The sequence below is a fragment of the Micromys minutus genome (assembly GCF_963924665.1).
Source record: "Micromys minutus genome assembly, chromosome: 1".
In the NCBI taxonomy this organism is placed as follows: domain Eukaryota; kingdom Metazoa; phylum Chordata; class Mammalia; order Rodentia; family Muridae; genus Micromys; species Micromys minutus.
Genome location: NC_137969.1, coordinates 140,265,003 through 140,280,365, shown reverse-complemented (window position 1 = coordinate 140,280,365; position 15,363 = coordinate 140,265,003). Strand labels below are relative to the sequence as shown.

Here is a 15,363-nt window from a genome sequence, read left to right as displayed (position 1 = left end):
GAATGCTTTTCCAGGATCTAATGAGAAGATTGTGCGTTTTTTTTTCTTTGAGTTTGTTTATACGATGGATTACATTGATGGATTTCCATATGTTGGACCATCCCTGCATCCCTGAGAAAAAAGCCTACTTGGTCAAAGTAGATGATTGTTTTGATGTGTTCTTGGATTCAGTTTACAAAAATTTTTTCTTACAATTTTATTTTTAAAAACAGAGAAACATGTACAAATTTTTAAAGGTATTTTGGTATAAAACTATATGAATATATTTTTGTCAATACTTGATTATTTTAAAGGTTTAATACTATGCATTGAAATCTTACTAGTTACAATAAGCATAAAGTACATGTAAAACAAAATATAACATGGAAATAGTCAAAGTTTTCATAGTGTATTTAAATTAAACATAATGATTATTGAATACCAAAATTGGTTTGCAAGAATTTTATTGAGAATTTTTGCATCGCTGTTTATGAGAGAAATTGGTCTGAAGTTTTCTTTCTTTGTAGTGCTTTTGTTTGGTTTAAGTATGAACATAATTGTGGCTTCAAAGAACAAGTTGGGTAGTGTCCTTCTGTTTCTATTTTGTGGAATAGTTTGGAGAGTATAGGTATCAGGTATTCTATAAAAGTATGATCGAATTCTCCACTAAACCCATCTGGTCCTGGGTTTTTTTGTTTGTTTGTTTGTTTGTTTGTTTGTTTGTTATGTTTTGTTTTTGTTCTTGTTGTTTGCTTTCGGTTGGGAGGATTTGACGACTGCTTCTATTTCTTTAGGTGTTATGGGACTGTTTAGATGGTTTATCTGATCCTCATTTAACTTTGGTATCTGGTATCTGTCAAAGAATTCATCCATTTTCTCCAGATTTTCTAGTTTTGTTGAGTATAGGCTTTTGTAGTAGGGTCTGATGATTTATTGAATTTCCTCAGTTTCTGTTGTTATGTCTCCACTTTCATTTCTGATTTTGTTAATTTGGATACTCTCTTTTTGCCCTCTTGTTAGTCTGGCTAAGGGTTTGTCAATCTTGTTGATTTTCTCAAAAAACCAGCTCTTGATTTTGTTTATTCTTTTTACAGTTCTTTTTGTCTCTATTTGGTTGATTTCTGCTCTGAGTTTGATTATTTCCTGCCAGTTACTCCTCTTGGGTGTATCTGCTTCTTTTTGTTCTAGAACATTCAGCTGTATTGTCAACTGCTAGTATGTCCTCTCTTCAGTTTCTTTTGGAGGCACTTAGAGGTATGAGTTTTCCTCTTAGTACTGCTTCCACTGCAACCCATAAATTTGGGTATGTAGTGGTGTCATTTTTGTTAAATTCTAAAAAAATCCTTAACTTTTTTTATTTCTTCCTTGACCATGTTATCATTGAGCAGAGCATTGTTCAGCTTCCATTAGTACGTGGACTTTTTGTTGCCTTTGTTTTTATTAAAGACAAGCCTTAGTCCATAGTGATCTGATAGGATGCATGGGAGTATTTCAATCTTCTTATATCTGTTTTGTGACTGACTATATGGTCAGTTTTAGAGACAGTGTCAAGACATGCTGAAAAGAAAGTATATTCTTTTGTTTTTGGATGAAATGTACTGTAGATATCTGTTAATTCTTGTTGGTTCATAACCTCTGCTAGTTTTGCTGTGTCTCTGTTAAGTTTCTCTTTCCATGATCTGTCCATTGATGAGAATGGGGTGTTAAAGTCTCCTACTACTATTGTGTGTGGTGTAATATATGCTTTAAACTTTAGTAGGATTTCTTTTATAAACGTGGGTGTCCTTGTATTTGGAGCATAGATGTTCAAGATTGAGAGTTCATCTTGATAGATTTTTTTTCTGTGATGAGTAAAAAGTGTCCTCCTTATCTTTTATGATAACTTTTAGTTAAAACATTATTTTATTTGATATTAGACTAGCTACTCCATCTTGTTTCCTGGGACCATATGCTTGGAAGGTTTTTTCCCCAGCCTTTTAATCTGAGGTAGTGTCTGTCTTCGTCTCTGAGATGGGTTTCCTGTATGCATCAAAATGCTGGATCCTGTTTATTTACCAGTCTGATAGTCTATGTCTTTTTATTTGGGACTTGGGTCCATTGATGTTAAGAGAAATTATGAAATAGTGATTGTTGTTTCCTGTTATTTTTGTTGTTAGAAGTAGACTTATGTTTATGTGGTTTTCTTCTTTTGGTTTCCTTGCATAATTTTTTTTTTTTTTTGCTTTTTTTTTAGGTTAGTTTCCCTCCTTGTGCTGGATTTTTCCATCTTTCATTCTTTGTAGGGCTGGATTTTTGGACAGATTTTGTGTAAATTTGGTTTTGTCCTGGAATATTTTGGTCTCTCTATCTATGGTGATTGAGAGTTTTGCTGGCTATAGTAACCTGGACTGCCATTTGTGTTCTCTTAGGGTCCATATGACATCTGTCCAGGATCTTCTAGCTTTCATAGTCTCTATTGAGAACTGGTGTAATTCTTATTGGTCTGCCTTTGATGTTACTTGACCTTTTTCCCTTGCAGCTTTTAGGATTGTTTCGTTGTTTTGAATATTCAGTGTTTTGACTCTTATGTGTCAGGAGGAGTTTCTTTTCTGGTCCAATCTATTTGGAGTTTTGTAGGCTTCCTGTATTTTCATGGTCATCTCGTTCTTAAGGGCAGGGAAGTTTTCTTCTATGATTTTGTTGAAGATATTTACTGTGCCTTTTAGTTGATATTCTTCACCCTCTTCTACACCTATTATCCTTAGGTTTGGTCTTCTCATTGTGTCCTTGATCTCCTAGGCATTTGAGGTTAGGAGCTTTTTGGTTTTTGCATCTTCTCTGACTGTTGTCTTCAGCCCCTGAGAGCCTCTCTTCCATCTTTTGTAGTCTGTTGGTGATGCTTGCATTTGTGTCTTCTGATTTCTTTTTGGGTTTTCTATCTCCAGAGTTATCTCTTTTTCTGTTTTATTCATTGTTTCTATTTCTGTTTTCAATCCCTTTATCTACTTAATTGTGTTTTCCTGTAGTTCTTTAAGTGATTTCTCCTGGTTCTCCTGTAATTGTTTAAGGTAGTTATTTATGCACTTCTCAAAGATCTCCATCATCATCATGAAATATGATTTCAAATCTGTCTTTTTTTTTTTTTTTTTTTTTTTTTTTTGGTGTGCTTGGAAATCCACTACTTGTGGTGGGAAAGCTTGATGTTGCAAAGTTGTCTTGGTTTCCATTGCTTAGGTTCTTTCACTTTCTTCTTGCCATCTTGTTGTCTTTGATTATAGGTTGGTTATCTTGTTGTCTCTGACTGGAGCCTCTTTCCTGTGGATCTGAGGGCCCGTAGGCTCAGGGAGGAAATTGCTTCTGCGTGTTTGTCTCTTTGTGGACAGGCAGAGAGTTCTGATTGCAGTGACTCCATTCTGTCTCTATGGGCTAAGGTGGGAGAACTCTTGTAAAACTCTGGAGGCTCAGCAGTTTGCAGGCAGGTCCTGAGTCTTGATGGAGATTGCCTGTCCCTCTCAGTTGGCCAGAAAGGACCTGATCCCAGAGTGCACCATGCTAGTTTTCCTTCAAGAGCTCCAGGCTATCCCTACCCGGACAGCCTGAAAGGTGTGTGGCAAGCTTTCTGTAGGGTCAGGTGGAAGAGCACTTTCAAGGTTGTTCTGGGGTCTCAGCCATCTGTGGGCAGGTCCTGAGTTTTGATGGCAGTCACCTGGCCCTCTCGCTGGGCCAGAAAGGACCTGATCCCACAGTTCACCACTCTATCTGCTCAGGATATCACCAGGTATTCCCCACCCCGGACAGCCAGTGAGGGTATGTGGTAGGCTTAGGGTTTACAATGGGCTCAGATGGGAGAGCACTTACAAGGCTTTTCTGGGGGCTCAGCTGTCTGCAGGCAGGTCTTGTGTCATTATGGCTGTCACCCTGCCATCTAGCTGGACCAGAAAGAGCCCAATCCCAGAGTACACTACACTATCTGTCCCTTGGGAACTCTAGGCAATCCCTCCACAGACAACCTGTAGGGTATGTGGCAAGCTCCCTGTGGGCTCTGGCAGAAAAGCGCTTACAAGGTTGTTCTGGGGTCTCAGCCGTCTGTGGGCGGGTCCTGAGTCCTGATGGTGGTCACCTGGCACTCTCGATGGCCCCTAACCTCATTTTAATAACCTCATCTCAGCTTCCAATAGCCTTGTGAGATAAGCACAACTAGTAACATTTCTTCAGGAAAATAAGAAGGTGGTAACCTAAACAAGGAATTGTCCTGGTGACCTCCCCATGGGAATGGCCACTTCTGTGGCTGTCCTGGTGAAAGGAAACAGTGAATTAGATTGTTCTAGATGATATGCCCACTGTAAAATGAGATTGTATATTAATACAAGTTGATTGGCCTGCACTGCAATTTATGAAGTCATAGGTAAAAAAAAAAAAGTCACATTCATCCTCTGTTATTGGAGAAACTCTAGCCCAAGGGTTCTCACGACTTGTGGGGTCCAACTTCTTTGGAAGTTGGACGACCTCCAAAAGTTGTATTTCAGATACCTTGCATATCAGATGCTTACAATATGATTAATAACAGCAGCAAAATTATAATTATGAAGTAACAGTGAAAATAATGATTGGGGTCACCATAACATGAGAAACATGTCATACATTAGGAAGATTGAAAATCACCTTAGCTCTTACTACTTTAGTAGCCCACTCCATCATCTGTATCAATATGAAATGACATCTTGAAGAAATTTATTGTTATAATCCTCAATCCCACCCTTGCTTCTTTCTCCTCTTTCATCTTTTTACATTCGAGGTGGTCTCTCCTCACCACACCCTTGGTAATGGTTCCCAATTAACATGGGATGCTGTGACATTATCAAATTTTAGATCTTGGAAGGCATTGCAGTGTGATAAAAACTTTATAGGTCAATCTTAAGAGCATACCATCGTGTGATGAGAATTGTGTTGCATATGTTTGATCTTAATATTGAGAAAGCAGTAGTAGGTGGATTTCTATGAGTTGAGGCCAATTTTGCCTACACAAATAGTTCTAGACCAGTCAGAGTTACATAGTAAAGAAATCCTCTTTCAAAAACACAAGCAAAAACCCAAAAATACACAAAGTGGTAGGAAAAAATAAAGCAATTCTATGCCATAGGTCAGATGTTCTTATAATCCTACCAAACTACTTTAAAAAGACATTAGTTCTATGACTAAAAAAAGTATGAAGGGAAAGTATGAAGGATATCCTGGTAGTGTTCAGATTAATTTCTTGGACTATGTTTCTGTAATCAAATTCATGGACAAGCTATGAGATTCAAACTCAGTCATGGGTATTGAAAGTGTGCATTTCCAAGTGAACTGAGGGACACTCTTTTGTTTGATTCTTGTTTCAGACCAAGACCAATGCTGTCACCTTCAAGATTCTTCAATCCCTTGATGGTAGCTTTAATTGTCATAACAACAGTAGGTCTCCTGGCCATGACCACAGGTCTACTCATTCACTTTTTAGCTTTTGGTAAGTACTTTTCAGATTAAATTATTAAATATGCCATGAGATTTAAAATATAGTTCTTCCTATTATGGTTATATCTAACATGAGTTAATATTGCTTGGAATTTTTTTCTAAATAGATATTCATATACATATCCATATTTCTTTTCTTATTTTATTGCTTACTATATTTATTTATGACCATCTTAAGGTTTTTTTTGTTTGTTTGGTTGGTTGATTTTTGGGGGTGATAGTGCTTTGGCTTTTTAATATATAAAAACTATTTGATTATCTAAATTCTTACTAATGAATGAACAATCATCTATTATAGCTATCTATTAATGGTTACTAAATGACCATTATTTAGATGTACTACTAATAAAAATTACCATATTTCTGAACAACTTTGAAAGTACCAATCATACTAGTCTAATTTTTTTTTACCTTAACAGTCATATCTTTGTCAATCTTTTGAAAACCCAAAAGAAAGTTACTGTGTTATATTTATACCATATATACTTTTCCTTTCATCTAAGGAATACTATTTAAATTGTATAAATTCTCATAATTCTAAAAACTAAAAACTAATCTATTTAGAAGCATTAGAATAATCATGTTTTTATTTTATTTTCCAGACAAGAAAGCTTACTTTTATCATAGCAGCTTTCAAATCCTAAACGTTGAATATACTGAAGCTTTACACTCACCTGCTACACAGGAATACAGAACCTTGAGTGAAAGAATCGAGTCTATGGTACATTAATCCTTGTCTTTTTAATGTTTTCATTGTAGTTTTATCATTTTATTGAAAACAAATGAGGTTCTTCTTTCCTGAAATATATTGGAACAACAGTTTCCATCCCACTACCCCTCTCAACCTCAACCTCCTCACCTCACTTTTTGCACAATGACATTGCCTCTCCATTTCCTCTTCAGAAAAGAGAAATAAAGTTCGGGAATAAACACATGCACTCACACGTGCACACACACGTGCAGACCAGTGTTATAGGAGGTAGACCAGATGTTCACAAGCCTTCATTTTTCTTTCTTCCTTGAACAGTGAGTTTTCAGAATCTTTGGATTTTAAGAGAATGGGAATATAATAACAGACAGTAAAGAAGACCACATAACATCATCTCTGCCTACTAACCTTCAGATAACAGAAAGCACTGCTGTGTCAGCTAGCATAAACTGAAAAAAGTGATTTATAGAACACATGAGCAGCTGCTATGGTGTTTGTGTTTAAAGTGCCAACAATGTGAGAATTATACTTTAATTCTCTTTGTGATGCTTTGAAACAACCTACTAAATTGCTATGTATAATGATGACCACTTATGTTTTAATTTGTTGAAACTTACTGAAATGACATTTAATTCATATTGGGCCTTAAACAATCATGAATATGACTGGTGAGGATTCTAGAATATTCTATAACATGAAAGGATTATTGAAACTGTTGGCCATGAGGAAAACACAAAATCCTTTCTTCTTCCTTGTTTACTTGGTTTTCCCAATGTGATTAAAAAAAAAACAACAGCTACACTGTCAAGAAAACAAAAGGGCAGCCAACAGGTTGGGAAAAGATCTTTACCAACCCCACATCTGATAGAGGCCTAATATCCAAGGTATACAAAGAACTCAAGAAGTTAGAAACCATGTAATCAAACAATCCTATTAAAAAAATGGGGTACAGAGCTAAACAACAAGCTCTCAATTGAGGAATATCGAATGTCTGAGAAGCATCTAAGGATGTGCTTGACATCATTAGCCATCAGGGAAATGCAAATCAAAACAACCTTGAAATTCCACTTCACACCAGTCAGAATGGCTAAGATCAAAAATTCATATGAGAGGATGTGGAGAAAGAGGAACACTTCTCCATTGTTGGTGGGGTTGTAAACTGGTACAACCACTCTGGAAATCAGTCTGACAGTTCCTCAGAAAATTGGACATAGTACTACCTGAAGACCCAGTTATTCCACTTCTGGGCATATGCCCCAGAGAAGCTCCAACATACAACAAAGACACATACACCACAACGTTCATAGCTGCCCTATTTATAATAGACAGAAGCCTGAAAGAACCCAGATGTCCTTCAGTAGATGAATGGATACAAAAATTGTGGTATATTTACACAATGAAGTACTACTCAGCTATCAGAAACAACGACTTTATGAAATTCTTAAGAAAATGGATGCATCTAGAGAATATCATCCTGAGTGAGGTAACCTAGTCACAAAAGAGCAGACATAATATACAGTCACTGATAATTGGATACTAACCCCAGAAAGCTCTGAACACCCCAGAAACAACTCACAGACTATATAAAGTTCAAGAAAAACAAAGGCCAAAAAAATTAAAAATCATTATGCTTAATCTTTATACACCAAGAAAACTTTGACTAATTCCAGGTTACATCTTGTTTTATATATACTTTATGCTCATTGTACCTAGTAAGATTTTAAGGCATACTATCAAACCTTTAAAAAATCTAGTACTGATAAAAATGTATTCATATTCTCTTTGCAAAAATGCTTTTAAAATCTGAACATTTATCTCTGTTTTTTTTTAAATAAAGTTGTTCAATTAAAAAAAACAACAGCAATAAAACAAGTTGTAAACCCAAATGAGTATAAAAAGGAATTAATTTGAATAGTCTGATAGCCTGAGCAGTTAATAAACATAGTTCTGAAAAATTAGCTTTAAATCCTAGAATAATATAATGTTCAGCATGTGCCTAATTCCTCATTTCTGTATTCTTGTGTTGACCTACCCAAAGGTACAGGCTCATGTTATAAGTGAAAGAAATCTATTCCCTATTTTGAAATCACAGCATAGCTGACCCTGCACTGCAAACGAACTCTGAAATATATTGCTTCTACCTCCCCTTCAGATGTCTCATTTCTAATCATTCTAATTAGCTTTACCCTGATTTTTAGTTCATCCTTTTAAAACACAGTCATTATGTACCACACACATACGAGAAGTTGCATGAAAAGAGTCCAAGTTACTTGAAGCTGATTCCCAGACAACTCACTTACAGCTACCAAATCATATATCAGGAGTGACTTATTATATAGGCATGCCTTGCCAGATCGTCTGTGCTTAATAGCTGTAAAATAGAAACTGCATCAGAAGGTTACCCCATCTGCTTATATTGGTTCTATATGATCTCTGACAAAACTGAGCTGACCTCACCTGATATATTTCTACTTCTCATTCTATAAGCCCCATGTCACAGAAATCACCATGAAATAATGAACCTGCAATTGCAGTGGGATTATTTCCCATTTTTTTCTACAGATCACTGATGTGTTTCGAGAATCAAATCTAAGAAGTGAGTTTATCAGGACACATGTTGTCAAATTGAGGTAAGTGAGACCCTTACCAAAAACTCTGTTTGCAAAGACGTGATTTAGTATGTTGGATATGTGTTTGCAATGTGGTGGTTAAGTGACACATTCATGTAGTTGTTCCAATAATATGAAAGTAAAAATATTGAGAAAATGAGGTAGCTTAGACGACAAGGTAAAATGCTCTATGTATTCTGCTATTGATATAAATAACCAGATCACATCCTTTTTCATGGGAGATTGTAGAAAGGGTACAGGAAAAGCTGATACCAAAGGGGACAGTAATGGGGCCATTTACTGTATAAAATTCTCCAGACATCATAGTTCAGTCTATGAAAACAACATGTTCTTGAATTGTACAATACATGGGATGTAGTCATCCAAGATCAGTATAACATGCCAACACCAAAAGTAAGTTATTGGCTTCCCAGAATGTCATAATAAAAGGAAGGTGTTGTAGCAAACTCCATGACAAGTCTGTCAGGTACTAATAGCAGGAGTATGCCATACGGGATTTATGGAAATCTGCTACTTGTGCCTTAGTTACCATGTAACTATCCATGAGGTGTGGTGGAACAGGCTTTTCCAGTGAAAACAATCACACTGAGTAACAGTTCCAGAACTGTCTTCAATGCCTACATTGCTCAATTCTTCAAATAACAACATGAAAATTCATTAATATGCAAAAAATATTATGAATTTATTCTCAAGCATTGTTAACATCACACACACATAAAAGGCAAAGTGGTGGTTAAATTGAGTTTTAATGAGGAATTAGGGGATGAGGAAGAAACTATGGGAAGAGTACAGAGCACATTTCTACCTACTCAGTGTGCATTCCTTTGGGTACCTTGTGTGTGTGCTAGCTTGTAACGCTCTGAATTTTAAGCCAATACTGGAGGAGTAGATGGAAAACCCTTGCCTTTCCTTTTGTTAACTTCTCACTTGCCACTAATCCACTGTTTTCTGACTTCTGGCCACACTCTAAAGTACAAGGTATTCTTGCCAGTTTCATCGACAGCATCCAAATTACAAAATCTGGGAAATTACCTTAGCTCTACTCTTGGATCTCTGACCGCCATTGGCACTATTGGCTTGTTGATGGAATATTATACCTTGGCTCTGAAGACTATACACAGCCATGATTTTCCTGTTCAGTACCTAGATATATTCTCTTCTTCCTTTACTAGCTCTAGTATATTTCTCATGTGTTGAACATGAGTGTGCATTGTGAGCCACATATCACAGTTCACAGTCTCTCCTTCCTCGGGTTTCAGGTCCTCTGTTGATTGTCTGTTGATTAGTCTTGAACTTGTATCTCTGACATGATAAACTATATTTTCCATCCACAGAAATGAGCAAATGTAACTTTTAGGCAACATTAATATACAGAGTTCTGCACCTGCCTAATCATCTCAATCAAGTACATTTGTCCCCTAGCATTGTTCATCTCAGTCTTTGATGGACACTTCACTCCTTGCTTATTAAGGGGATCTGGGAGGCATCTGTAATTCTTGACCCACCCTCAGTTCCACATACCCAGTTGCCTAGTCTTCAACTTTGATTACTGAAATACCTCTCAACTCTATAACATGTGATGTAGTGCAACCATCCTTCTCCATATTGGACTGTAACCGTCTACAAATGTGTCTCCTTACCACTAGTCTTGCTCCACTGAATATATCAAACATAAACATTGTTTGAAGGGAAAAAAACAAAGCATACTATTCCCTTAATTAAAACCATTTTTTCATCTTTGTGGAACTCTTTTACCATGATAAATATAGCAAAACTTTGTGCATATGCATATAATCAAAACTGCCCTCCTGAAATAAACATTCAAATTTCTTCAAAAATGAAATTAAAATTTTATATTTTTTCAAGCTATTAATACAGTTATATATGGTAATGGCAATTCTAAGTTTTATGATTGCCTAAAAATAGTTGACCTTTGACCTTCTTTATAAAAGCAACCTAAAGAATTACAGCAAAGTTGTGCCAAACCCTTTCCTTTGAAATTCTCTTACTCTGCAAAACTACTATGTCTAAGAATAAAATTGAAACTCAAAGATTTAATACATAACTTACACACAATGAAATTCACAAAGTTGCAAATATACATTTTATATTTTACACTACTATAATCACAAAATGAATAAAGGTGTCATGTTAGGGATTTTGTAACTATAACCTGTATGAGGATAATCTGAGATTGAATGATAAAGAAAAACACTGCTTATAAAATATCTGAAAATATTTATCTCTATTAACATTACAACAGGAAAGTACGTGTTACCAAATTATGATCTCACAGAGGGCAGTTTTAGACAATGCTCAGAGGCTCCTCTTTTTCTCCATCTTGTTTGAAGTCTTTGTTTTCAGCTTCTTCCTCTGCCTCCATCTTGTTTTCATCATTTCCTTCACCTGCAGCTATCTCTTGCTCTTCTTCCTCCTTTCTATCCTCCTCTTTTCCATCATCCTTCTCCTTTCTGTCTTCCTGATGTTGACCTTCCTTTACCTCTTCCTCATGCTGATCTTCCTTTCCCTCTTCCTTGTTTTCCTCCTCTTTGCATTTCCCATCATCCTCCTTAGTTTTCTTTTTTAGTTCTTTTATTTCTTCCTCTGCTTCAGCTTCCCCCCTTTTGTCATCTTTTTCTTCTTCCTTCTTCCCACTGCCTTCTTTGCCATCTTCTCCTTTTTTAATGTCTTCTTTGTTTTCATCATCTTTGGCCTCCTTTGCATCTTCATGTTCAGCTGCACCTGGTTTTTCTTCCCTTTGTCCATCTTCTGGCTCCTCACCTGTATCTTTGTGCTCTTTCCCATCTTCATCTTTCTCCACATCCTAAGTATTTGCTTCCAGCTCATCATCTTTGCCTTCTGCTGCCACTGCTTCTTTCTTTTCTCCTCCATCTTCTTCAGTGTCTTCATTTATCTGTTCTTTTACTTCCTCAGTTCCATTTTAGGAATGGGTACCTCAATAATTTTGGCTTCTCCATTTTCAGCATTTTCCATGATGCATTCTTCTTTACCAACTTCTGACTTGATTTCAGGAGTTGTCATGATAATTTGTACTTTTTTTTTCTTTTGCAACATTTGTGGTCTTCATTTTCCTTGAAGTTGATGTTCTTCTAGGTTTCAACTCTGGTGTAAAGGGCTCAGGTATAGCAGACAGTCGGACTGATTTTCTCTTTGGCTCCTGGCTTACATCATTATGTGTAAATAAATACATAAATATTAATATTTGCATATTTAATTAAGGGAATGTTAAAATCCAATAGATATGTAGGTATACATCTATAAATGGGTCATGATACAAACATACACAAATCATACATACAAACACAGTAGATATAAATAGTATATGTACATATTTATTAAGAATATATATATCAAAATGTAATTAAAAATTTCTCTCTAGTTTTAAGAACTCCAGAGTATTCAAGGTTAAAGGTAAAAAAAAGACTTTACCCTCACTCACCTTGTACCTAGTACAGGATTATCAAGGTGGCAAATAGTGGTTTCAAGCTTAAATGCCAAAGACAGGAGTTATTTGTTGGTGAGGACCTTGGATGGTGTCTTTTTATTTGCTAAATGGTTCATGTCTTTTAAACTGATAAATGGCTCATGGTTGTCTACCATCAAAATTTGCTAATTCTAGGAGTGGTGTTCTCCAAGAATGAAATGTTCCAAAATCTTAATCTATCAGAACACAGATAATAAGCAACATGCTTAATGCACCTCATTTAGTCATTTCTTACTTGTGTTTAAAATCTCAGATGAACTTTCACTGCTACTTCCCCAAGGTATTTTTTAAAAGTAAATAATCATTTCATGTCTATATCAACCATTTGTATTTATCAAATTCAAATTTTCACTTATTTTTTCAAGAAATCAAAACCTACCAATGTGGTTTAAATCCCAACTGTACTCTACTCACTACCAACTCTATTGCTTCTTCTTTTACCCATAATTCTCGTCAGCTGATGAGTATTTCAGACGTGCTTATGGTGTGTCAGACACTAGATTCCATTCTAGGTATAGAATGTGAATTTAGCAAAGAACAAAACTGTGCTTCCATTTTGATGGGAAATATATTCCAGGGAGGAGGATCAGATGATAAGGAACAACAAAAAAAAAAAAAAAAACACAGACATGGGTCAGGTGTAATATGATTCATAAAGAAAACTAAGATTGTATGAGATTAAAAAGTTTTCTATGATGAAATGATATTTGAGCAGATACACAGAAACAGTAAAGATAAACTTTGAAAATAATAACCTTTCACCTGTTAATATGTATGGAGTCAACAAACAGAAAGGTACCTCTGAGAGTACAATGGAGTTAAAGGTGGTCCAAAGTATAGACAGAAACAAGATCATCCAGGCCTTGTTTGACATAATAAAAGATTGAAGAGTTTATTCTGAATGATGCCATTGGAAAGAAAAAGTGTGGTCAAAAAATTTTAAAGGATCACAACTCGTGAGGTAGCCCAGTAGGTAAACTGCTTGCCATGCAAGAATGAGAACCTGAGTTCAATTTCCTAAAATCCCATGTGTGTGTGTTTTTATAAATGGGCATGTTGTCAAATTCTTATAATCCAAAGATGAGAAAGAAGAGACAGAAGGACCCTCTGGAACTCAGTGACCAACCATTGTAGCCTACTCATTCTAGGCACACCATGCCAATGAGAGACTCTGTCTCAAAGATTAGATGGGTCCAACAACATCTGAGGTGGACATTCCGGCATCCACATATGCATATGCCACCCAAATGAACACACACAGATGTTTTAAAGAATCCCTATACTGTCAGATAGAGCACAGAGAAGAGGACCAACACTAATAGCAGGAAGCCCCTGAGGAGTAATAGCAATAAAAATAAGGATGCTATGTGCCTGAAGAAGATCATAGAGAATATCCAAAAGTAATGTGATTCTAGATGAGTTGTTAAAGTAGTCTTGGCCAGACTGGATACTGAATGAAAAAGATTTTCGCTCACAAGCATACTCCTATAGATTTATCATATTAATGGATCCTTAATTGGTATATAGAAGGGTTCTAAATGTTTTCTAACATTTATCTGCTGCTTTATCTGGTGTTACACTTTGCAAATTCTTCATATCCACTTTTTCAGTTAACTGAATTTCTTTAGCTCTGACCAACATCCTCTGTCACTTTGGTGAGGATGTTTTCTATCCAAAAAGCTCTAGCTGGACTTTTTGTTAGTTTGTTCTCTTTTGTTTTGTTGACACAGGGTCTTACTATGAAAGCCCAGGATGGTCTCAGGCTAATTCAAACTTCTCTATCTCAACCTTCAGAGTACTGTGGTTATAAGCATGAACCACATCATCCCTTTTATCTGATTTTTTTGAGGTGGTAAAATCTTCTATTTTTCTTATATTTATAATTTCTTCTTGTATAGTAATCACTTCAAAGATCCTGTGGGGAGCATTTCAAAGGGTTCTTTTTTTTTTCTTTTTGTTTTAGCTTGAGAATACCTTAAGCATTCTTTGAATAAATAGAAAGTATCAATACAAATGCAAATATCATGAAACCAGGCTCATTTTTAAAATTATATGAAAAAAAATATTTTATCCCATTCATAATTTAGCCTTGTAATGAAATAAAACTTTTCTTTGTGATAAGTTGGGTTTTTCCCTCCTTAACTCATGTTTATACTGGAGTTCAGTTGTTTGAAATATCAAAGCTAACTCTATTCTACACTCACCTAAGACCTCAGCTCCAGTCGTTATATATTTGTTAAAATGAAGCCTATTGAACATTCTAGCATATATAACTTAACAGATTTTTTTTATAACTCAAGTTTTCCCTCACTAGCATGCAGGTTCAGTTTTGAATCTAAAATATAATTTATGCCACTTCAACTAATATTTGTACAGTATTTAAAAATTCCTTAGATTTAGCATCCATATTGGTGAGTATCTGCTGTTCCATTTAAACTGCTCAACTGTTGAGTGTGACCACAGTGAAATTTCACCACAGCTAAATTATTGAAACTTAGAGTAGTATCATACACCATAAAATGTTTTGTACATTTTCTAAAAAATACTAAATTAGTTCCTAGGACAGTCTACTATTTGAACTGGCAGTTGAGTTGGAAGGAGGAAACTAAGAAGTATATAAGAAACATTAAGACAAATTTGCCTACTAAACTTTTTCACACAAAAATGAAACAAACTGTCCTTAAAACACAATAACCAAAAGCAACTTGAAGAGGAAAGGATTTATCTAGCTGATGCTTCCACATTTCTGCTCACCATTAAAGAAACAGGCACTCAAACAAGCAGGAAACTGGAGACAGGAACTGAAGCAGAGGACACGGAAAGATTGCTCTCCAGCTTGCTCTTCATTGCTTGCTCAGCCTGCTTTCTTATAGAGCCCTGGACTCCCAGCCAGGATAGCATGACCTACAATAGGCCAGGCCCTCCTCCAATGATCACTTACTAAGAAGATATTCTACAGGCTTGCCTAAAGCCGGATCTTACAGAGGTATCTTCTTTTTTTATTTTTTTTATTTTTTTATTTTATTTTATTTTATTTTATTTGCTTTTATTTA

The 15,363-nt window shown here is 35.7% G+C and overlaps 1 protein-coding gene and 1 pseudogene across 2 annotated transcripts in view; one reads left to right on the top strand and one right to left on the bottom strand.

The window, feature by feature from the left end:
• Positions 1-4,090: 4,090 nt before the first annotated feature.
• Positions 4,091-15,363, top strand: part of LOC308414707 (transmembrane protease serine 11D) — a gene marked incomplete at both ends in the record, with an annotated part of 46,347 nt that continues 35,074 nt past the window's right edge. Inside the window, 4 exons of the mRNA XM_080909947.1 lie at positions 4,091-4,140; positions 5,337-5,458; positions 6,069-6,187; positions 8,738-8,805. Of these exons, the coding sequence (XP_080766073.1) occupies positions 4,091-4,140; positions 5,337-5,458; positions 6,069-6,187; positions 8,738-8,805 (359 nt within the window). The remainder of the gene's footprint in view (positions 4,141-5,336; positions 5,459-6,068; positions 6,188-8,737; positions 8,806-15,363) is intronic.
• LOC308436475 (high mobility group nucleosome-binding domain-containing protein 5-like) lies at positions 9,331-12,016 on the bottom strand (annotated as a pseudogene). The gene is made up of 2 exons: positions 11,212-12,016; positions 9,331-9,437 (listed from the first exon to the last, which is right to left on the bottom strand). The product of its transcript is annotated as a high mobility group nucleosome-binding domain-containing protein 5-like (transcript).